Source organism: Rissa tridactyla, chromosome 8, assembly GCF_028500815.1.
Source record: "Rissa tridactyla isolate bRisTri1 chromosome 8, bRisTri1.patW.cur.20221130, whole genome shotgun sequence".
Lineage (NCBI taxonomy): Eukaryota > Metazoa > Chordata > Aves > Charadriiformes > Laridae > Rissa > Rissa tridactyla.
Window position 1 is genome coordinate 34,888,692 of NC_071473.1, and position 24,562 is coordinate 34,913,253.

At 41.7% G+C, this 24,562-nt stretch overlaps 1 protein-coding gene across 2 annotated transcripts in view; it reads right to left on the minus strand.

Moving 5' to 3' along the window:
- Positions 1–19,254, minus strand: part of SNX7 (sorting nexin 7) — a 30,577-nt gene extending 11,323 nt beyond the window's left edge. For both annotated transcript variants that reach the window (XM_054211277.1, XM_054211276.1), the window contains exons 1-7: positions 19,004–19,254; positions 12,479–12,661; positions 10,492–10,602; positions 9,916–10,080; positions 8,742–8,943; positions 6,663–6,862; positions 3,316–3,402 (exon numbers count right to left, since the gene is read on the minus strand). In XM_054211277.1, coding sequence (XP_054067252.1) covers positions 3,316–3,402; positions 6,663–6,862; positions 8,742–8,943; positions 9,916–10,080; positions 10,492–10,602; positions 12,479–12,661; positions 19,004–19,192 — 1,137 coding nt within the window. In that variant the 5' untranslated portion in view covers positions 19,193–19,254. The remainder of the gene's footprint in view (positions 1–3,315; positions 3,403–6,662; positions 6,863–8,741; positions 8,944–9,915; positions 10,081–10,491; positions 10,603–12,478; positions 12,662–19,003) is intronic.
- Positions 19,255–24,562: the final 5,308 nt, after the last annotated feature.

Below are 24,562 nucleotides of genomic sequence, written 5' to 3' on the forward strand. Positions count from 1 at the left end.
CTGCTACATTAATTAATCCTACAGCTTGGTGATACTAACCCTTTTTAGCCCAGAGTGAAAACATAAGATATATTCAGAATGTGATAGATCCGCATTTCATCTCTTTACTACTCAGTTTCAAGGCTGAGCGCTAGAATCCTTAAGTTAGCATTTAATGCTTATCTGGTTCTGTCAGAGCACATTATATCAACCTTTTGTCAGAATTACTATTATTGCTAGTGGCAGGGCCAAAACTGTTAAAAACTCACAAACCACAAAGGGATGCAGTAGTGTTGCTGCATATGCCTTCGGAATGGAGCGTGGGAGCAATGCAGCCACAAACTCCAACATCTTAACAGACAGAGGTCTGGAGGTAAGAAAGGTCTACATAAGCAGGAGGACACCCAAGTCCTCCCAAGTATCTCTCTTCGAGCCTGTATCCAAAATCAGTCTTCAAACCTTCCATACCCTAAACAACTGCCTTCTTCATGGTCTAAATTTTGGAGTGGGACACAAAGTTTTGGCTTTTGCACAGCACCATGAGCAGCTTTCTAAAAGCCCGATGGCAGAAACACAGCTCAAGAAAACATTTTTTCCCAGCTGATGAGCCTGACATCTCCTAAGGTTTAATTTGCGATCCCAGCCTATTTCAGCTGCACTGACCTTGGGGATGTTTTGTATTCTCCTGCTGTATAACCTCCTGTTTGTTAAATCATTTAATGTTTGCTGTGACCGATGCTAAAGATCTCACAGCCTTTTATCAGCTCTAGTGACAGTCTGAGATTCCTTATCTATGGTGGAAATGTACTTCAAATGAGATTAGAGTTCATGCCACTCATTGTCAGCAGAATTTCTGGCTACTAGATTGCATTGACAAGCTCAATCTGACATCTATGAGATCATTAGAAGCTACACGAGTTCTGCTTAGGAATAGAAATATGCAAATACAGCCAAGCTCAGTGTTTGACACCAATTCCGATAAGAGCACCTGTGTTATGACCACCTTTTATTCTGAAATCAGTCCGGTTAGAAGTGTCAGCAAAACATTTCCACACATAGTAAAAACTAAAACATAGTAAAACGCTGATTAAGAAAACAGTTAAAAGTTACTTGAATGGTTAAAAATAGCAGTACACTATTCTCTGTGGCCAAACTGTCATTAATAGAAAAAGCCTTCAAATTGTAATTAAGAAAAAGTCTTCAGGATACATCTGCCACTCAATTAGGGAACAGAGGATTTTATGATCAGATTAGACTAACAGACATCTGCTTACTCGTGAGACTGCAAGGAAATCAGGCTCTCCGAAACAGGATTTTTTGAAATAAGTAAGAAATAGAGGGGTTGGAAAGATAAAGCAAAGATCCAAACACCTGGATAATCACACTGTCCAAAGGCTTTTACCAAAACTGGAAACACAGTTTTGGAAACACAGAAACAGAGAAAAAAGACCAGGCTGTGCAAACTGATCTCCAAATTTTACTGGAAGCAAGTACGAACATCTCATTATGGAGTGAACCATTGTCAATATCTAATCAACATGGTATGATCAATACTATGCTAAAGGGAAAAATATTTCTTTTTGTCTGTAACAGTTCAGGAAGAGAGAGTGCATGCACCTTGTTTGAGGACTCCATCAGATTATAACAGTAATACATTCTGAAAAGACGGGGTCCTGCCAGGCAATGTTCCTTCCCTGCAGTGGCGAGCAACAAGAGTAGCTGCTAAACAAGCTGTATGAAATTGAAATTCCTCGCTGAATCGCTCTGTGCAAATGCTACTGGTTTGAGCGGGTTGCCAACAACCCATACAAATGGGAAGTCCTGATTAAAAGGGACATTGAAAAGTTGATGGAACTATCTGCATAAAAATAACTTACACAATGATCTATAACACTCCTTTCTGCCAGAATAAATTCTTAGAATCACAGAATCACAGAATGTCTCAAGTCGGAGGGGACCCATAAGGCTCATTCTTAATATATACTGTGCTTTTTACGCGCGATGCAACTACTGCGTGCTGCCAGGATGGGGGGCACCCGTGGCCCGGGGTGCTGGGGACATGGTCAGGCTACGGGAGGAGCTGGCAGTGGGTCTGCCCACCCGCCCGTGCCCTCATGAGTCAGCATGGGAATACGACGTCCTGCAGCCAGCAGAGGACTAGGACCTGCCATCGCTACCCCAGCTCCCAGCCTCGGGGCCTTCTCCAACTCACCGTCCTCCCTGTGGTTTAGAACAGCTTCAAACTTTATACGTAAACAAAGGACAGGAGAAGCGGCAGAGGAAGCAGAGAAACAAAACCAGATTAGAGCGCACAAAGGCAGTGAAATGAGAGGACAATATAAGATAAAAGTAAACAGAATTTCTACTTCAGGAAAAAACAAAACCAGAGGTATTTACTCACTTTCCTACTGCAATACACAGAGGCAAAATGTTACAAAGCATACCACTGCCATCGTACATATGAGACACTGGTAATACGTTCTTATTTATGCAGCTCAGTGACAAGAAATCAAATAAAAATATGCATTTCAAGTGCCAAAACTATCTAAACAGCTCATCTTTACATGAAAGCTAATCATGACAGTCCTAATAAAAAGTACTTGAAATGTCAAGGGCTTTCTCCTCTGATGTACTAAAAAGTTACAGTGATTATTATTTAGTAATTTTTATATATTATTTACACTGTGTAACACTTTGTGTTAGCACTGTGCTTAAAGGACATTATTTAGGCTGGAGAGTTAAGCAATCAAAAATTTAATGATGGGTTTGGGGATGCCTGCCCCCGTGGGCTGCCAGTTAGTTCGACTTCACTAGAATGAATGAAGGTGTCATACTGGAAGTAAAAAAATATCCCTGGGCTCAACCAGATAAGACAGAAACCTGAAAGAACAGAATCCAGAACTTTTTATTTTAAATAAGTTCAGTGAACAGCTTTGCGGATTCTAACCACCTCCTCTCCCTCTCCTACATGAATGGAGCAGCAGCTACAAGAGCACTGCAGCAAATCTTACTTTGTTTTAACTCCCACTGTGGAAGTAAACAGAAATACTAAAAATAAGCGGCGGTACAGTCTGTGTTGACAAAACACAGTGGTCGCCCACTATTACCAGTCCTTTGCTCCAGCAGCCCAGCTACTGAAGTTTTGTATCGCTCTGGTGACTGCCTTTGCCTGGCATGCATAGCTGCAAGGACCAGACCTCTTCAGAGTAAGCGTGAGAATGATAGAGACACCATGCAGTTACAAAGCATGGCTTCAGAGGACACGTTTTCTTCAGGGGATCATCTTTTGCAATTCGCATAAGGCCGGGAAGATTTCAGCTTTCTGTACATACTCACCAGATCCTTTTCTGTCTTTTTATTGGCTAAAGCATCAATTTTGGAGTCGAGCTCGCCTTGAATTTGGTCTCTCCTTTTCAAAACACCCTTAATATAGAAGAGAAAAAAAAAGAAGTAAACTGCACCAAATTTTAGCCATCTAGTCAGAAAACCATCAAACAACTTGGCTACTTAATAAATTAAGCAAGATCACAAAATACTGCCATTTAATAATTTTGACATGATACATGTACTTTCCTAAAAACAAAAAAATTATTAAAATCATACAGCGAAGACTTATTTTTCAATACCAGTATTTTATCTTATGTGTTTTTCAAGAATCTTAGTAAATCCAAAAGCAGTGCTGCAAGAATCTGCCATAAAGTATAATTGTTATTTTATGAAAAACTGCAACAGCAGTTTACTTAGTATCAGCTCAATTTACTATATATCCATATTTTAAAACAGCAACACAAGTTTGCCCAATCTCGTGAAGAAAAGTATCTTTGAGTAAAAGTTAGAATATAAAGTGGAATAAATGACTAAGAATGGTATACCAGGCATTATTGAAATTGTGACTTTAACATTCTACGTTATTTTGTAAGTGCCAAATGTAGTTCAGTAAAATCAGATAAAATCATCATAAAAATGATAGATGTTCTAACATTGACATATGTGCTTATTTTCAGTATATGTAATTATATCCTCCGTTAAAACTGTCTTTCCAGGTATTGGATTTTTAGCATAACGCCAAAAAATAATTAGAAAGGGGAAGGAACGTTACTTGTTAAACTACAAAAAAGGAATAGTATTACAGATTAAATTTCCATTTCCGATGCTCATTTGCTCTGTGACCTTGAGGAAGCCTTACAAATTTCTCTTTGCCTTAGTTTCCTCACCTGGAAGAGCACACTCAGGTGTGCTTATCTCGCAGAAACGTTGCAAGGCTTTAGTCCTTTCAAAAAAACAAAATCAGAAGCAGGACATATACAAAACCTTCTTTTGTATTACCCTGCCACAACTGGTTTTACTGCTTCTGTATATACTAAAGAGATTTTCAGTATTCACCTCTAGCATGGGGCATGTTGAAACAGCACAGGGCACAAGCATCTCTACCTTCTCTACTGTCTTACTTGACCGAGTTCTCTTTGAAATCTTGTCACTTTAACAAACATAATAGAATAATTTAGGAGGTTAATTTAAAAATAATTTTTCAACGTTTCTTTTTGAACAGGCACTCACTAGAAACATTTGCTAAACCTGACTTTGGACAATTCTGAGGAACAGATTAGCAATACATACTAATGCTCATAAATCTACGTTTCAATAGCTCAGAATATCTTTTGGTTAGATAAATACAGAAAATGTTTAGCTGTAAGCATAGAAGCAAAACAAATATGTCTGAAACAGCTTCCTTTGTATTACAAATGCTTTCTCTTTTAAACTATTTCTTTTGCCTCTTTTAAAACTATTTTAATGACTATTTTGTCACAAATTTGTGACAAAAAATTACTATTTTGTTACAAATTGTGACAAAAAAAGAGTATTTATCACAAATACTCCTTAAATTACAAGATAAAACAAATTATTTTCATGTTAATGTGCCACAACTACAGACAAGTGCTGACTTCTAATGGCAAACAGAGGCACAGTGTTTTTAAAACATATTATTATACTTTTACAATTTTTTTTGTGTAATATTTAATGGTACCCTGCCACAAAATCCTCAAATAATCGTATGTGGGCCCATAACCAATTTATTGCTGCAATTTGTACCCTGAGGCACAGCACTCCCCTGCTCTCCCCAGATTTGTTCTGTGAGTCAGTTAGGGAAGGAGCCAGTCCAGATGTAAATATTTTAGCTATGAATTCATCTCTTTCCCCAGTTCAAGGCTGAACTCCCAAGGCTGGCAAGTACAGGGATTGCATTGTATTGGCCGCACCTTTTGCTGCACATTTGCGTGTGATCTTGGCAGCACTGCACAAAGGTCCTTGTGATGAGGGGTTAAACACACCTCTGAATGCAGGTTTTACTACTGTGTGACTTCCCCTATTGTATTTTTATCATGAGTGGTAGGTCCCTCTCCAAATCACAAGAGGGAAGTAAACTGTAGGAAAATTAAAAATCCATGGCGAATGAAAGGAAAACAACAGTTGTAGAACAGGAGTGACCTACTGGAGAAAGGTTCTCCTCTGGATAGGACCTGAAGACATCCCTAATGGGATGGCTCATGGGTAACAGACTTAGAAATTCTGAAAAATAACTTTGGAAGTGGGGGAGAAGACCTGCAGTTGCTAGGATGGTAATCTCTTCAGACCTTTAAGCAAAGCAGTACCTACCTCCACCTACCTGCATGTACATGTAGATAATGAGGCCTGTGAGGTACAGGACATTTTGTATGAGGCCTTTTTCAGAGAAGCTGGTTTTAAAGACAGCAGTCATTGCAGCAGTAATTCTTAACCTCTCGGTAGCTAAGCCTTACTGAGAAACTGGCAGCCTCTGCACAGTGCCAGCAGAGGCTGAGTTAACCTTGGGTCTTGCTCCACCCATGGCCTCTACTCAGAAAGCACTGCAGCAGGGGCTGGGTTCCCAGCAGAGGCAAGAACAGACACTGCAGCTTGCATTGCTCAAAACTTAGACAAAGAGGGGTTTGTACACATTTTCTGCTTTCTGGAGGCAGCAGAGTGGGAATTATGACACGCTGATTTCAGTTACTTGATTATGTTGATTATCCATCAGCACGGAATTTATCAATTCTGAAGTCTGATTTTTTACATCTCTCCAAGTGTAAGAAAAATACGTACATAAAGGGAACTGAGAGCGTCACCTTATGGCAAAGACTAACAGGTGCTTATATAATGGCACAGGGACTGGAAGTTCCCTGCTGTTCTGCAAAAAGAAAACATAGTTTAGGAACATCTCCTAGAAAGGGAAAAACCTCTCCACTCCTTTTCCCCCACACAATCTGTTACTCGATGAGTTCATATTTCAGCAGTGTCAGAGGAGGTCCTTCTCAGCTGCTGTTCCAAAACCCTTCTGTGTTCCCACCTCTCTGCCACAATGCAGAGCTCTCTGAAGATGGAAAAACCAGACACTCTTTAGCCCAGCTACTAAAGGCCGCCTGCCATGCAAAACTGCCAACCTCTTCTCGCCTGGAAGGGGTGCCTCTTGCCTGATTAACAAGGGAAACAGGACAAACCGGATTCCCTGCTAGTGGACAGCTATCCTGTGCTCTGCACCTTTAGTAACAACAGCAAATAGAGGGAATGCAAAATAATTTTCATCACTTGCAAACTCTTCTAATGTTTGTCACCGGACTAAGCCAAACTTTATATACAGCCATAAGCAATCCTTTAGGAAACCTTACCGTCAGAATTTCACTGTAGAGAACATATTCATGTAAAATTGGCAGCAGGTTTTCCGAGAGCCCTGCCATTCGCTTCTCTGTGGCTTTGCAACACTTGTCGATGCAGCTGGCAACACCTTTTAGGGAATCTGCTATATCTTCTTCCGATGCTGACCAAAGTGTGTGGATGGGGCCGTATTCCTTCATTTCATTAAAATACTCTTAACAGGAACATATTCACATATTAGTCTTTTGTTCATTAATAGATGTCTAAGTGATACTAATTGCAACCTCATATTTACTGTAACAAAGCAAGAGACTGAGGCTATAATGTTTAAAATTGCGCAAATGACCAGGATAAGCAAACTGCAGTTCATGAATAAACTAATCAATGAATGCATCGTAATTAAGAAGTTCCTAGAAAGCTATCAGCAAAAATGCCCCAGTCATTTTAAAAGGACACATACACTCTTAGACCTGATGGGTTGTATTCAGTTCACCCAATGTTCATGTTGTCTTCGTACAGAGGGACGTGAGCCATAGCAGCCCCGGGCAGCAGTTGGTCTGACTTGCTTCTACTGCCCTGAGTTCTTCTGCTACAGTAATGCTCCAAATCCCATTATTAAAACTAGTAGTCTCGGTATGTCCCAAAAGGTGCAGAAGACACACTGAAGCTCACTCCAGTTCTGCAGGTGTTCTCTCCTTTAGTAGTTTTTATTAATCTAAATACATGGATATCCTGTGAATTATTTCTCTTGTGTCTCTAGGCCAAGTGATAATCTGTAAGCAGAAAGAAAAAGGTCCAGAATTCACTGTGCCATTTGGCAGGACTAAACTTGGGCAAGGCTGGGTATGACCTGGAAGCTGCATGTTCACATGAACACACTGGTCACGTACTGAAAACACAATTTCATGAGTTTATAATGAAGAAACATCCAAGAAAAGATGCAAAGCAAATGTGTGCCCTGAAGCGTGTAATGTTTACTTTGAGATGAATTGGACCAAAAAAACCCCCATGGAAGATATAATTAAGAATCCCACGTTAAGCTATGGCAAGCAGGAATGTTCTCTGAATCACAGCTATCAACGGTTCATATCCACGACAGTGCGACCCTGCTCACAGGTGTTCTGCCAAGTGCTATTTGGAAAATCTAGAAAGAAGATATAAACCAGCATTTGGGAGCACGTCAAAATTCATAGGGTTTTCCAAGAAATATTTTGGCACTGATGCCTTGAACCTGCAGACCTCAGCCAGCTATTTCCACTGAACTGAACGGTATCAAAAGAAACTCTTTTCACCAACATGTATTTTCCTTTTATAAGACCCCTCCAATTTAGTGAGGACACGCTGAGATCTGGTACTGCACAATAAAGCATAAAGGCTCGGTTATTAAAGAACAAAGTGCAGCTCTTCAGATTTTATTATATAGACAATAAAATCCCTGAAGTGCTGACTGGTGGAAATTGTACCGAACAGGCACAGTCTGAGACCAGGGTCAATCTCAGGAAGTCAGTAATTTTGTATTCCAAGTAGGTGTTCAAACTGCTGTTACTTAAGGAAAAAATTGAGATTAAGTCATCCTTTCTTTAGAAAACTCGTAACAGGCATAGTTTCCCATGACAGAAATTATGGCCAACGGTAAAGCTATTAAAAAAAATAAAATTTACTTGGTTAACACAGAAAAAAAGGACATAATGAAACCAAAAAAGAGATCTGGAATCTAGACAGCATTATGCCAGTACGAGACAGCACAGAAAATTGTGACTATTTACATTCCACTGAAAGTACAAACCAAAAGGTCAGGCAGCTTTCCAAAAGCAAAGTAACAAGATAGCCATACTTGCTACGTTTTCTTCTTTCTAAGTTCCTTATCAAGTAGTTCAATGACATGTTCAAACTCTTCGTATTAATAAGTTATTCAAACTAACTTGAAGGTCTGCCGAAACAATGACCATTATGAAAAGCACAGTATAAACACAAATCTCTCTTTTTTCCTGCTTGCTGGAAAGAGTATTTTGCCTAGCACAATGAAAACTAATTTACTTTTCCAATATATTAATTTCTTAAATCAATAAAACTGATGCTTATTTTCTACTTACCCCTTTCTTCCTTGTAAATTCTATGTGCTATTTTGTCGAGCACGTTTATTTTCTGACTAAATGTTTCCATGTAATCGTTCATTTCTGTAAACATTTCAGGACGATTTTTAACTCCTCCTCTCACTGAGGATGCTACAGCTCTGACAGTCTGTCCCATCCTGCTCAGCAAACCGGGGCCCTGCTTCTTGTGGGAGGAGAGTTCCTATAGACAGAACAAGCCGTGTTTACTTCCATGTACTTTTTAAAATTCTCTGAAAATAATGCATACTTTAAAACTTTTTTTAAAAAACAAAACAAAACAAAACAAAACAAAACAAAAACCAAACACAAAACTACATAAAGAAGCCTCTGTGTGCCTTTTTAGTGTATAAATCTTTCTTTAAAATTATTAGACTGGTGCCAGAACCGTACCTGCCGTGCATTTATTAGCTAAGCCTTTCTGGGCAAACACAAGGCCGTGTGTATCACAAGAATGATTAAAGATGGCAGAGAACCTTTACCCTTTCATTCCTTAGGGTGAGTGAGCCAGTTTGCAATTTAGCCTTTTGAACAGGAAAGCAGAGGCAATGATTGCAGAAGTAAGTCATTGAGAAAAGCAAACAATGCTCCTACTGGAAGAAGCAATCCATCTATTTTTTTCACAAATCTTTTTATATGTTGCTGGAATAACCTTTGCTGAAGTTCAGAGGCAGGCTTTTCTGAGTACAAAACTCCAATTTTCAACTGGACTCATCTTGTGAAAATACAACAGGAAATTTTTCTTTTATGAGACCAGTATAACTTTAAAAAAAAAGCAGATGAAAAAGGCAGTGCCAATTAATTTAAAATACTACTTTTCATATAATCTTGGAAGCTTTGCAGAGCTTTAATATTGTGAATATTGTATGCAGAGTTGAATATTGTGAATTTGCCACAGAAATCCAAAATACAGCAAGAAAAACTGCTTCGGAAGGCACAGCAATATGTATGGCCACACGCATGATTACCAAAAGCACACAAGAAAAGGTTATCTCAGGGGATGAATATTCCATAAATCCCCTGGCTTCTTCTGACACTTCTGTAAGAAGTCGTAGGAGGACGCTATTGAATGCTGAACCAGGGAGGCTACTGATATACTCTACCAAACACAAGATGGAGTTTCACGTAACTGTAAATAAAAATAAAGTCATTTTACCCAGGCCTGCGCAGTAAGAAAAATTTTGAAGTCTTCATTAAAAGTCAAAGTTGGATGATCAGCAATACGGTTCAAAAATTTATGTAAAGCTTTTCTTCGAGTCTCAATGAATTCATCATTAAACCGTTCCACCATTCCTTTCATTATAAATTTTTCAGGCAACGGCTAAGGAAAAAAGAAAAAATATTTTGTATAGTTTGCATAATATTAAGAGTATTATAATGGTTCTTCTACTTACTAAAAACCCTAGGTGTACCTTCTAGAACCCACCATGCAAAAACGGAATTGTTACAAAGTTATCGCACTCAACAGTGGTGTAACATGGTTCTTGTAGCACACAGTGCAGATGAAACAATTAAGAAAGAAGGACATAAATTACTGCAAATGGCACAATTAAAAATGTAAGAAAAACCTTTATGGGATTTCTAGTCATTACATATCTATAAAGCTAATGAAACTAGGATGGTTTAACCTTTGTGAGATTTCAGAAACTGAAGAAAGATCTCAAACATCTCTGTAAAAAATTGAAGCCATATTATAAACAAACAAAAATAACGTAAGTTTTATCAAACGAACAGGAATAATCAGTGTCGGATGTGCTTCTTCAAGTTTGCTCTTCAACCAAAGGAAATCCTGATATCGTCTTCGAACTTCATATTCACTGGAGTCAAATTCACCACGAGATGTCTGAAAACCAGAAGCAGAAAAAATGGGCTCAGGTTAGAAAAACAGAAAAAAAGAGCAAACTAGTTTTAGATGTTGGAGAAAACTGAGTACTTGAAGAGAGGGCATACGTGATTCTTTTTTGCCCCTGTTATTTGCTTGCTGTTTTTTAAAGTGCAATGATCAACCACTTGAAGAGATAAAACACATCCTATTTTAGCAAGAAATCAAAGTTCTACTGTAAAAAAAAAAAGACATGAAAAGCAAGCACTAAACTGCACACAGAGTGACTTATAATAATTAGCCTACCACAATATTTCCACAAGATTTCAATCCTTATTTTAGCGTGGCATTTTCCCTTTAGCAATCATGGTTAAGTTTGTTACTTTTAGGGCACTTCTTTTAAAGTGATTAGTGATCTACGAGTGAGGAAAGTCCATTTTTTAGCATTCTGAAAAAAAACCCCAAATAGCTGACATACGTCCGTGGGACCTGCTGACACTAGCCAACAATCCCCACATTCAAAACATGAAAACTTCAGCATTTCATAGCAATAACACTTCCCGCGCTGCTTAATGGATTCTGCGTTCCATCATCAATTCCAGTTTTGTAGCCCTTTGTTAGAACTTGCCAACAAACCTTTAATGCCTAGAAAAAATGCTTATTGCAGTGTTGCAAAATTGTCAGACCATGAGATTTATTTTATCACTGCTCTATCTTCTAGAATCAAGCCACAAGGAGCCCGTGTTTTCATTAAAGTAATGCATGCTGTTTAGCATTCATTGTTGCACAGAGATTTATAATGCGATGCAAGTAAATTCTAAAAACCTCAAAACACGCTTATGTAATCTAAACATTTTTGAGGATTGAATAAAAATTTTTCAAGGTATGTGGGAGGAATGCTATTACTTTATCATCAACTACCAGCACTTCAAATTAAATATGATAAGAAAGGATAGAGTAGATAGATAAAAAAGTAAAAGCAATCCACCTTACAGCCCTTCCATACTTGCCTGAAGAAAAAATGTTCTCCCTTCTACAAAAACATGCACAGAGTGAAAATTATTGCTAGCAACCTAACAAAGATAGCGCTCTTCCTACTCTTTAAATATTTTATGAGGAACTGATATCTCCTCTTATTTAAGGATGAATAATTCCCACTTGAAAATTTGGGTTTAAATTAGTTTTTTAAAAAGGACTCAAAGTAAAATAAATTAACAGTGCAATTCTCAAAATGCAGCCTGAAGAATATTTGCTGGTAACCCCAGAAGAGTTGGCTAGTCTCACAAGGATGACTTTCTTCCTTATTTCCAGTAAATAATTTGTATTCTGGACAGCTAAAAATACCCTTAGCTGTTTCCTAATACTGCTTTTTCCTTGGAGAATTGTGGCAGTTTCCCCAGAAATCGTACGCAACTGTAAATGGGAAACAAATGTCCATGTGATAGTGGACGCTGTAATTACAAAGGAATGGAACTGAAAGACTTTGTAGCAGGTAACACTTATGCAAGACAAAAGACTGCAAGCCTGCAAGTGATCCAAAAGTCATAAATACTTGGGCTAATATAATGTCTTTGAACTGAATCAGGCTTTCTGCTGTTTCACATTCCTGCTGAAGATCACAATAGAAAACGTTATTCTCATATAGAACTGAGTTGGCTGTTGAAGAATTATTAGCTATTTTCTCAGCAAAAAAGACCTAAGCACCTATATGTGTAGACTGATTTTTTTTTTCAGAATCTAATGCACAGTTTCATACAGTTTTAGTGGTCTATAAGTTCGTGGCAAAATCAGAGTATAACGTAAATTTAGTAATACCCCAGAGAACGGTGTGCAAGAAGAGTGAAAATGCTACTACTGTTATCAGTGTAAGCCGTTATAGCCATGAGCAGGCGCTTACCTTTGTGACTACTCTGTATGTAATAAATGTTTCAATGGCTGTAATGTGGCTTTCAGGATCATCGACTGTAATGAAGAGATCTTTTAATTCTGGTTCATCTTCAAATTTATACTGGTTTATCATTGATGAGGGGGATATTGGCATTGAAGGACTGAATGAGTTTACCTCGCCCAGCGACGTACCCTATGGATAAGACGTGAGAACATCCATATCAATACATCTGTGTATACAAACACATACATGGAAACACATGTCTCAGAAGCTAAAATGACAAGCTTTTCAACAGTCTGGTAAAACAGATAAAACATAGAGCAAATGAAAGAATTACATAGTACATGGCAAATCCATTATCCTTTTCAGTATTTGCTTCAGTGAGGATGTAAGAAATACGTTTTATTCTAAAACTGATGAAAGAGCAAAATGCTACCATTTGACAAGAATGTTATGCACAGCTAGGAAGAGAACTTGCCCATGAGTGCCAAAATTAGTTATGATTCCAAGCACCCAGTAACTCTGTAGGATATTTACCAGCTTTATTAAAATTGTTAGAAGCCAGTTACTCAGGACTTATGAAGTTTGAATTATCTCTAATAACCTGAACAGGATGGATAAGAAGTGATGATTTTAAAAGAAAACAAGACAAAATCCAAATGAGAATTTTTATTGGAACTGGATATCTCAGTTTGCATACATTTGAAAATAGTTTGAAATGGAAGACTTTTACAGAGACATAAATTCAATCTTTTTAAAAACAGTAAGCAAGGATGCAGTACAAATTTGTTGCTTGATTTCTAAAAAAAAGTCAAACTACTGTTTCGCTGAAGTGGTTAAACCACTTTTTGATAGCGTCAACCACTTCCACCACAGCTCTCTTAGAATATGCCCCCATAGCAGTTGCTTCTGCTCAGTGCGTTCAATGGTGATCACTCAAACGCTGAGAAACTGAGTGGCAATTAGAAACAGGCAAAAAATCTCATTTTCTTTCCTAGATGCAAGTCTGGATGAGATCAACTAATCTAAAATCTTGAAGGATACAGTGACTAGGAAAATCAATTAAATTCACTAACACCATAAAGGAGCATAATAAATGAACAAATCACTAAAAATAATAAATTTTGGCAATTAAAATCAATCACTATGTTTTAAATATCAAACATTTCATACACTTTTTCTAATATAATGCAATGAAGTATTTTTATAACAAACTTTAATTTGTTTTCTAGAAGTTTTGTAAAAGTGTAGGCTACACAAACCTACCAAGTGGCAAAGAGTTGCCCTTTCCGGTGCCTCACTAATTATGGAACAAGGATAAAAGGGATGTTGCTAAAGAGACAGCTGCTCAAACGGCAGGACTGAAATGTGGGAGTCCACAGTGACTAGCCACAGCCTCATCCCAAGGCGGATCTCGTGGGAGTGACGAGCACACCACAGCAGTGCTGCTGAGCTTGGTGAGAGTTGCTTCTTTTCCTTTTAATTCAACTGGATCAAAACTTTCGCTGGAACACGTTCTCCTCCCTTGGTCTTTTCACAGAATCACAGAATGGTAGGGGCTGGAAGGGACCTCTGGAGATCATCTAGTCCAACCCCCCTGCCAGAGCAGGGTCACCTAGAGCAGGTTGCACAAGAACGCATCCAGGTGGGTTCTGAATGTCTCCAGAGATGGAGACTCCACCACCTCTCTGGGCAGCCTGTGCCAGGGCTCTGCCACCCTCAAAGGAAAGAAGTTCCTCCTCATGTTGAGATGGAACTTCCTGTGTTCAAGTTTGTGCCCGTTACCCCTTGTCCTGTCGCTGGGCACCACTGAAAAGAGCCTGGCCCCATCCTCCTGACACCCACCCTTTAAGTATTTATAAGCGTTGATAAGATCCCCCCTCAGTCGTCTTTTTTCCAGACTGAAGAGACCCAAATCCCTCAGCCTTTCTTCATAAGAGAGGTGTTCCAGTCCCCTCATCATCTTGGTAGCCCTTTGCTGTCCCCTCTCCAGCAGTTCTCTGTCCTTCTTGAACCGGGGAGCCCAGAACTGGACTTAAACCTCATTGCCTACTGCCATCCCTCTCCTTTGGATTATCAACCTACTCCCACAAATATGGAGTAGAAATTTATATTGAGAATTATGCATGGAAAGCACTGATGTACCTGTTGTCCTCCCGTCACTTGGGCACAGTTTGTTGAACAGGGAGACAAAAGCAGGATGGAAGACTAAAGGCAATGCTTTAAATACTATATAGCTGCTTACTTGTACACACGTAAGTCATTTTATGTTGACTCAGTGTGTTTCCACACACGATTTCTATACCGGTATCCAGCCAGCACTGCCCTGAGTGCTGGGGGATAAAGACAGCTGCTGTTTTCCATGCCCGCCAGCACCACCTGGCCGTGCCCTATGTGAAGAATGAGCACCACTAGTTCTGAGCAGCCCAGGCGAATCAGTGCTGAGACAACGGGAAATTTCCAGGGAAAGAAAAATGCACATGAGCGTGTAAGGGACTTGAACAGCCATATAACTTGAGGAATAATGACTCTGCAAGGCCTAAATTGGATCAAGGCAAATGTGTTTCATATTTTCTCATCTTCCACGGGTCATTAATACCTTAATGTTTTGTTCCTCCTTCTAGGTTGCTACTAAAAATTGCTCTATACAGGCAGGTTTCTGAAAGTATATTTTTACATGCAAGGGTTTGTGAAACAAAACATGGGCAATACAAACCCACAGAATTAGCAGGTCTTAGGTTCTGTTGTAATATAGCTCTAGTGTTCATCTGCACATGAAGGAATGCATGTGAATTTTAAACAAGCATCTGTTTTTCTTTATCCTCATGATACTTCAGGTTTACTTCCAGCAGTTCTTGACGTTCATGTGACATAAGTCAGATGTCATCACAGAAACATGGTAAAAAAAGATGATAGTTTTCTATTTTCTATACAGCTGTAATTTTGTGGTTGGGACTATGTTTTTGTGTGCATGCAGATAAGGGCAGAAGGAGTTTTGTGGCACAGGAAATACAGACAATTCTTCTAGCTCTTGGGTTGTATAACTTTTTTTTTTTAAACCCTTTTTTCCCTCTTCATCCATGCAAAGAGAATCAAGGTCCTGTCCCAGAGAATGATGCCCTTCCCCACACCTCCCCCGGCCCCACCTACCTGCAGGTCCCCTTCCAAGCCCTTTCGCTACTGACAGCAGTGGGCAGAGCCGCGTGTGCCCATCAGCAAAGAGGTTCATGCATTTTGAGTTACTGGCCAGGAGACCAAAAGGACAGAAAATCAGCGAGCTCCTGGCAGTGTGAGGGCCTTGTTCTGGGTCTTCCTCCTCTAATACTTGCAGTTACCCTATCTCACTCTCACATTTGGCTGCAATGGGTCAGTAAGACTCCAAAATAAATAAGGGAAGGAAAACACTCATACAGCAGGAGCAGCCTCAAAGTAAGCTAAGCACACAGCTGAGCCTGCAGCTCTTGGTAGAAGACATTAAGCCCAGGGGTTTGCCTAAACACCACTCCCCGCCAGAGCATAGATCCTTGACCCAGAGTTGCCTCCATGCCTCATCCATCCATCCATCCCTCACTCCCAGCAAGGATCCAGAGCTTGTGATCTTCTGAGGCCAGGGATCCAAAGCAGGTCTGGACATAAAGAACGCAGTGGCAGAGTTTGTCTTATAAGAAAATAGCTTAGTTGTTGGAGCATTCTTCAAAGCAGCAAAGAGACTCAGAAAGGCAAAATAGATCCTTGGCTGAAAAATTAACTTATAAATCAGTCTCAAATTCTTGATCAACTTGTTTTGGAAGAAAAATTAGCCTCAATGCAGTTCTGAAGTGGCATGTACATCTTTTCCAGAAATACCATTAAGTTTTCTGTAATTATGGAGACAAACACTGTAAAATAGACTTTGAAAGAAGAGCTGCTAAAAATTTTAACTATTAACCAAAGTGCTGACAGCTTTGTCAATGCTAGGTCACTGTATCAGTTAACAAGGAAGGCAAAAATTAACTGAATGGGTACTGCGATACATGCAGTACTCTGTATTTTGAAACTAATGGGAGAAAGCAGGTTGAAAACATTGCATTTGTGTGACTCATAACTCAGCCCCCCAGAAGCTGTCTCTGCTAAAAAGACCTCAGAACTTTTTCTGTGGTAACGGAAAGTAGGATAAAGTGAAATGCACGTCACATCATGAAATGCTTTATCAGGGTTGCCCAAGAAGGTGCTGGTCTGTAATATTTGAGATATGTCACAGGATACCGGGTCAATGGTTTATGACACTATCAGGTTAAATATCTATGAATTTTCATAAAATAAAAGCCCTGTGTTTAAATCTTGAGTAATAACTTAGGGTATTGAGGTTGACAATTTTGAAGAATCTCATTTTTCACCATTTTGGTAGCTGGTACATTTCATTGACTAAACTGAGAAAAATGAAGTCGATGGCAGTGTCAGGCACTGAACACCGCACTGCCCCTGCTCTCCCCCTTGCACTGCAAGTGCTACACCACTACCTTAAAGACAGTGGTGTGAGAGACCCCATCAAGATACAATTTAAAAGAAGGTGATCCTGGAACAGTACATCATGGAAAAATTGGTTTTACAAAACTTAGGCTGAAGCCACATTTAGCCTGTCAGCTTCCCTTGAATATATAAAACACGAACAAATGGGGTGTAATCCCCAATCGACCTTACAGATTTTCATCAGTTCAAAAGATCAGCCCTCAAAGTGCACCTGAAAGGAAACCATGAATTTCTGGTCTACATATAACCACTGTTACATATAACAGTATATTGCAGGTGTGCAAGCTTTGAAAAGAATGCATTGGGAAAGAATGTATTTTCACATGGTATGACAAATTTTCTTGTTTGCAAGAGTATCACATGGCATGCATTAACAGTAGTTAAGATTTAATATAAGTAAGAAATATTTGTCAAGAATCCAGGTAGCAGAAATGTAAACATATAGATATTTGCCATATAGCAGCAGTAACTCATATCAACTAGCTTTTATTTTTTATTCCCAAGGAGCATCGCTCTTGACAGGCAAGCAGCATAACTGTGGATACGGTGTATTGATAGGCAGATATCTGCATGCAGAACTGCCTGAGCTTACCTAGTAAAAGGAAAAGGATTCAAAGAAACAAACAACTAAAACTATATTTTAGCACTGCTTTTGCATGCAAGTTCAGCGACTCGTTCACCTCCTTATGTCAAATCAAGACTGGTGCTTTTCTAGAAAATATGATTCAGTTAGACCCTAGTCATGCTTCAGAAAAACAGAGGTAACTTGGTGAAATTTAGCCTGACCTCTTGCATGTTACAGGCCATTAAATCACCTAATAGTCCCTTCTGGCCTTAAAATCCATGAATTTCAAGAATTTTACTACAGTCAAAGTTTAAATACATAGCTCCTAAGAATGATGCTCTTATTCTGATGTTTTTATTCATGCATACCAAAAAATGTATCTACAGAAATAGAAAAAAATACACATTTTATTCATATGACAATCAGTCCTACTGAAAATACATTTGGTGTCACATTTTCAAATAGGAAACATATCTGCTGTTTCTCTCCAGTGTCACACATCCTGTCACACAGTGGTTCAGAAGTTGCAGAAGGTGAGCAGGGCCTTGGCCCCCGTCTATATATTTTCCACCTCAGCTATCCCTATGTCCTTATGTTATGTTTTAGATGCAGCCTTGTTAAGGCCAACAGATCTGTGACATGCTCTCTTCTTTAATGGCTGAAGAGGTAAGTCTCGTCTTAACCAAATCAGTACAAAATGAGAAACAATACACGTGGTAGACATAGTGCACTTCATTGGTTTGATTAAAATCAGCAACATTGGCAAGACTGGCGCCCGTGTACCTAGCTAACTCTGTGTGCTTTCAGAACGCGGACCCTAATGTATCATCAGTTACGTGCCTTTTATTCCCTTCATCAAAATACAGATGTTACCTTCTCGAACCTCCAATGTGAAGGTGCTGGACTTCCCTTCATCTGATAAAAGAAAACTCTTAACTGAAACTTGCAAATATTTATTTATGTTTAAGTACAACTGCGATTACTGAATACGAATGTCTGTTTAATTTACAGATACACATACGGTACATGACAAATGTAAGCGATGCTAATGTTACAGCGAGCCCAGGCTCCTTTGCAAACCCAAGGTAAGCGCAGTTATGCCCAGCACCGCCGGTCCGGAGCCGCAAACCCCGCGTCCCGCGCCCCAGGGGAACCCGCCCGGGGCTCGGCCGGGCGGGCCGGGCTGCCGGGGGCAGCGCTCGGTGGCCCCCGGAGTCCCCGTGTGGCTCCGGCCCCCGGCGGGAGCTGCCGTGCCCGTGTGCCGCAGTGTCCGCGCGCGGGGAGCGGGGCTGCCCGGCCAGCGCGGGGCAGGCGGGCGCAGCCCGGACAGACGCCGCGATCGCCGCCGCCCCGTCCCGTCCCGGCGCACGGCAGGGCAAAGTGCCGGCGAGCGAGGGAGCGGCCAGCAGACCGCCCGCTCCCGGCCCGGCCCGGCCCGACCCAGGAGGGCGCTGCCGTACCTTGCTGAACACCTCCAGGTCGTCCTCCTCATCGTCCAGAGACAGCACCTCGGCGGCGGCGGCGAGCAGCGGCCCCCGGGTCGAGCCGGGGGCACCGGCGGGTGGGTCGGCGTCGGCCCCAGCCCCTCCCCCGCCGCCGGGGGAAGGCGTGGGGAGCGGCGGCCCCGGTACCCGGCCCTCTGCCTCCATCCTTCCCTGCAAGCGCGGGCGACGGCCCCGCCAGAGCCGCTCCCCGGGGGGCCGCAATTGGCCGCCCGCCGCTCCCCCCGCCCGCGGCCCGCCCCCGGCCCCGGCCCGGCCCGCCCCGGGGGGTGCGCCCAGTGCGCAGGGCTGGAAGCGGCGGCGGGAGGGCCGGCCTGCGCTGCCCTGCTCTGCCGGGCCGGGAGGAAGCGGGAAGTGGCGGCTGGGAGGGCGGCGGGGCCGCAGCTTCTCTGCGGAGGCTGGCCGGGAGGGGAGGGGGGTGGCGGCGGCCGCTCACACCGCCCACAGACGGTTTCGTGGAGGCGTCAGGCTCGGTGGCGCGCCGCCAGCTCCCCGCTTTGGCCGCCTGCGGGGTTGCCGAGGGGTTGGGCGGGCCGGCCGGGCTGGGGTTAGCCGTCCTTGGCTCGCCACCCGCGGGGGCGCGCTTGGGGGCCGTTGCTGCTGCTGGCCCGGGCCGCTGGAAGCGGTGCGTCAGGGAGCCCGGCCCAGCCGGACGGGCCGCCGCCGGTGTCCGCGGCAGCCCCGAGGGCGCCCGGCGGGGACGGGCTACCCGCGGTGGCGGCGGGTGGAAAGCAGGGCTGTCTCTGCCCCTCGCAGCCGTGCTGCGGTTTGTCGCCCGAGGCTTGTTGGCTCACCCCTCCGTCGCGGGGTCGGTGTGCTTCCTGATGTTGAGGACAGAGATCGCCCTGGGGTCAGAGATTTACTTGTGAGAAGTTGACAACAGATTACATCTGAAAAGGAGCAGGGAGAGGGACACCAAACATTGGAAAATAGTAAAGCTGCAGAAAGTAAAAACATCAGCAGCACCAGTGCTGCTGGTTGCAGGGCCCGGGGATGTGTGCTGAGCCAGCATGCAGGCCAAGGGAGGGGATGGCTTTCGTGCTGGCCACAGGAGCGTCTCTGCGGTGCTGGGCATGTCACCAGGGCCCACGTTTGCAGGGTGTAGAACAAGGCGCGTCTTTACAGGCTTCATCTGAAGTCAATGGGAACTTTGTTGTTAAGGTAGGCTTCAAGAGCCCTGGGTGGGTACTTGGGTAGATACAACATAATCTTTGTGTACCTTGGTTCCCTTGCTGGCAAATTAGAAAAGGCAAACCCCATAATCAAATGAAAGTATTTTGAAAAGCATTCATTTGTGAAGCACTCCTGGCAGTTGATGAGGAAATGCGTTTGGTATTTCATATTTTTCAGTGAAGTCTTGAGCCACAACTTGAAAGAAAGAGATAAAAATAAACACTAAATATTCACTGAGCTGTGCAAAGAGAAAAAGAATACACCTGTGTAATTAGAGAATGTAAACTAAGATATTTTCATGTTTGTTTAAAAAAAAAACAACCAACCTACCAACCAACCAACAATCCAACCTTCAGAGGGAACTGTGGGTGAGGGGATGGTGGGCCTTTTCACAGAAGTGATTGCACACGTTTTTGGCTAACACACGTTTTTGGCTAACAGACATGCATTTGTCATATGTTGCTCTTTTCCGTGGTCCAGCCACCAGAGGGAGATGGGACTCACCTTTCCTGGATACTGGGATACTCGCGGATGGCAGGGTATGTTTCAGTAAGTTAAAACAGGCGCTTTCTGTAGTTTTAAAATAACAACTGGTGCTGGTATGAGAGCCTCAGGCTTCTTTTCCTTCCGACCCTGTGTAGACTGACCCTGCCCTGCTGCTGTGTGCTGTGCCTTTGAGGAACCTCGTGTCTCTCTGGTGCACTGCCTTCCTCACAGGCTGCCACAGGCCCTCAGCTGGGTGCTGCTCACCTCCAGGCTCTGCAAGGTGCAGGCTTGGCTTCCTTGTTGTGTGGGTGCTTCTCATCCAGCACCAAATCTTCGGCTCTCCCCACCTCTACATCTTGTACAGTTCCTTTCCAGTGTCCTCACTTCTCCTGTATCCCCTGGTTACCCTCAGTGTTGTGGTTTAACCACAGGCAGCAACCAGGACCATGCAGCCACTCACTCACTTTCCCTGGTTGGGATGGGGAGAGAATCAGAAGAGTAAAAGTGAGAAAAAACTCGTGGGCTGAGATAAAAACAGTTTAGTAGGTAGTGCAAAAGCAAAGCAAAACAAGGGACTTGTTCACTGCTTTCCCATGGGCAGGCTGGTGTTCAGCCACCTCCAGGAAAGCAGGGCTCCATCACACGTAATGGTTACCTGGGAAGACAAAACACCGTAACTCCAAACATCCCCCCGCTCCCTTCTTCTTCCCCCAGCTTTATGTACTGAGCGTGACCTCACATGGTATAGAATATCCCTTTGTCCAGTTGGGATCAGCTGTTCTGGCTGTGTCCCCTCCCAACTTCTTGTGCCCCCCCGCTTGCTTGCTGGTAGGGCAGTGTGAGGAGCAGAAAACACCTTGAGAGCTTCATAACAACCCAAAACACCAGTGCGCTATTGACACTATTTCCCATCCCAAATGCAACACACAGCACCCTACCAGCTGCTAGTAAGAAAGTTAACTCTGCCCCAACTGGAGCCATGATGCTCGAGTACCAGATACTAGTGAAATGTGAATGTCAGAATATAAATTTTCTACTCTTTGTACATCAATGATAAGACAAGTGTACCTAGTTTGTTTTCTGACTTTATATAGGTGATGGATGAGTTTTGTTTCCTCTGGTTTTGTCTTTGTTTCCCTGTTTTTAAGTGCCACGCATTGTGCCAGAGGCTACAGGTTTTCTGAACAGAGTAAGTACCTACAGCCTACGTAATGCCTGTGTTTTTAGTATGTCTGTATTTAAATTCAGATGTCATACTTGTGAGGCAGTAGCAAAATAAAAGAAAAGTCATCAAGGATCAGAATTCCAGACAGCACACATCAGAGATGATAAATAAAGGACAGCCAGTTAAAGAAAGTATAAAACTGATGTACTGTAGGCTTGAATACTAAGGTTGTCATCTGGATCATACTAATTTTTCAAAGTTTTACCATTCTCTTGGGTTCTTTATTTCTGTTTGAGAGAAATCTCACAAGATGCTTTAATTGGATTTTTTCTTATTATAGCTTTTTATTAGCTCATTAATCAAGCTTAACAAGACATATTTTTAGATTCCTCACTGGCAGTGCTTATCTTTCTGTGCTTTATATTTCAAGTACCAATCTGTGAGGAAAAGGTAGGCATTGTCCTTCGCTCTAGGAAAATACACATTACATTTCACAGTTATATGGAGTCTTAATCATCACATGGACCCATGCTAAAACAAAATGGGAGACTATTTTGCCATCATGTTTACCTGCCCTCCCCATTCTCTGCCCTGGTTGTCCCTAATCTCCGTTGAAAGGACCCAGGGAGTAAATGTAATTTCTGGGCACCTTCCTCCCATGCCGAGCCCCGGTGGGATTGCCAGCACCTCTCCCCCTGCAGTACTTAGCAAAAAGCTTTTTACAGAAAATTTGTTGCTCATTTTCTGCTTGTAGGACCAGAGACGACTATAAACAATTGAATAATTGTGCTGTTCAGAGATATTGGAGGTAGCATAAATGCAGAGCTATGCTTACCAGAGGGGATTTACAGGTTTCTCTTGTACTGTTATTTCAGAAGTGCATTGCTGTAGATCTTGGTTATTCTTCATTTCAGTGTCTGTGTGCACACACGTACGCCGACAGGCTCTGTGTTTGCTGAGTGCCTGGAGTTTACGCATTTGACCAGTGATACCCTGCCTTGAACCTGTGGAATTAGATCTTGGCAATAATTAAGTCAATATGTCAGATGTTGTTATGCCGTGAATATTATTGCCCCGCTTATTTAAAGAAATAGCTATTGCACTGAGACAATACTCGACGATATTTTGATAAATAAATTTTAACATTTTGTAAAATAAGGTGTTTTCTAAGTACCTACACAATCTTCACGAAATACTCAACCTTTCTGGGCCCTCCAACTCAGGAACAACGAGTGGAGCATTCGTATATGCCAGGGCTGAGCTGCAATTGCCTCCAACTTTTATTTATTCACTTAAGCCCAAAAAGCTATTTTGTATTACAAAAACGTCAATATTATTCCTACTTGCATTTTCCCTTTTTCTTTGGTAAGAGTGTTGATCCTAGCTAGTAATCCCTTCCAGAGTTGCTTTTTCTTGAACAAATTAAATTTGCAAACACCGAAGCAGAACCAAGCTATTCCTTCGCTCTCATGTGCAGGCTGCATGTGATCCCTTTAGGCCACAATACCACTTTGAATACTTAATGTTGACTTGTCGAGTTTCACCAACTGCACAGTGATATGGACAGGATTAAATCTTGTTTTATTTCGTCGGTTCCCTAGCCAGGCAGTAGCAGGGTACGGAGGGCTCATGGTGTTTTACTCTGTTCCACCACTGCAGTGCAAATAATAAGCACATTAGTGAATCTGCTGACATTCGGCACCTTGACGCAAATGAGAACATTTTTCTAGGCCTGAAATGCATTGTCAAGTAGCATTCTTGTCAGGGTTGTACAGTGTAGAAGCAGAAGTCATTATGTTTACACCCAGAAGATATTTTGATGGTGAATTAAGGGCTGACCTTCATATCATACCATTTATTAGAGCAAGCTTTATAGTAAGCTCCATATAATGGCTCAAAATAAGGTTAACTATTTCTGTTCCCTGCCTGAACTGGCAAAGGAGTCAGAGCATTAAAGCTCTCAGATAAGTTGTGAACTGCTTCACTTTTCAGCTTCAGAAAGGTAACTGTTAAGCTTTTCTGTTATTTTTGTTGTTGTTATTAGTTTAAGTTTGGAAGGTGCTTTAATTGGAATATTGTAAAATGATTTATCTGTCAGACAGTGGATATCATCCGAGCTTATTTTTTTCAGAGGCTATCAGACTGTCTTTGCTTTCTGACGGCTCAAAGGAAATTACAATGTAGTGTACTCATAATCATGTTATCTCTTTTATAGCTGCAGATCATTTTTATGACACTGTAGATGTACAAAGCCCTGATCGATATCTAGAGACTTGCTATCCTTTTAAGTTATGTGACTCTGCCAAATTTTAGACATTAAAATATTCCAGGTGAAGCGTTATTGGGTTTCATAGTTTTTACAATATCTAAAAACAGTTGCCAAGCTTCATTGGCTATGAAGGCATTGATTTTTTTTTTTTTGGTAATACTTTGCACTGTTGTCAGATAGAGTCCATCTGTTCTAATCTAGCATTGTCTCTTCTGCTGAAGGAATGGTTTCGTGTTTCCAAATAATTGCTGCTGTTCTTGTTTTTTGATGACTAGTATATTTAGCAATCTGTACTTCATGGCATGAAATATTAGAGTATCTCCTAGTCCAAAAGTATGCAACGAATATGTTAATATTTAACATACCTTTAAAGGCTTACTGAATTAATCAGATATATGAATGTGAGTTCTTTCTATTTCTATTT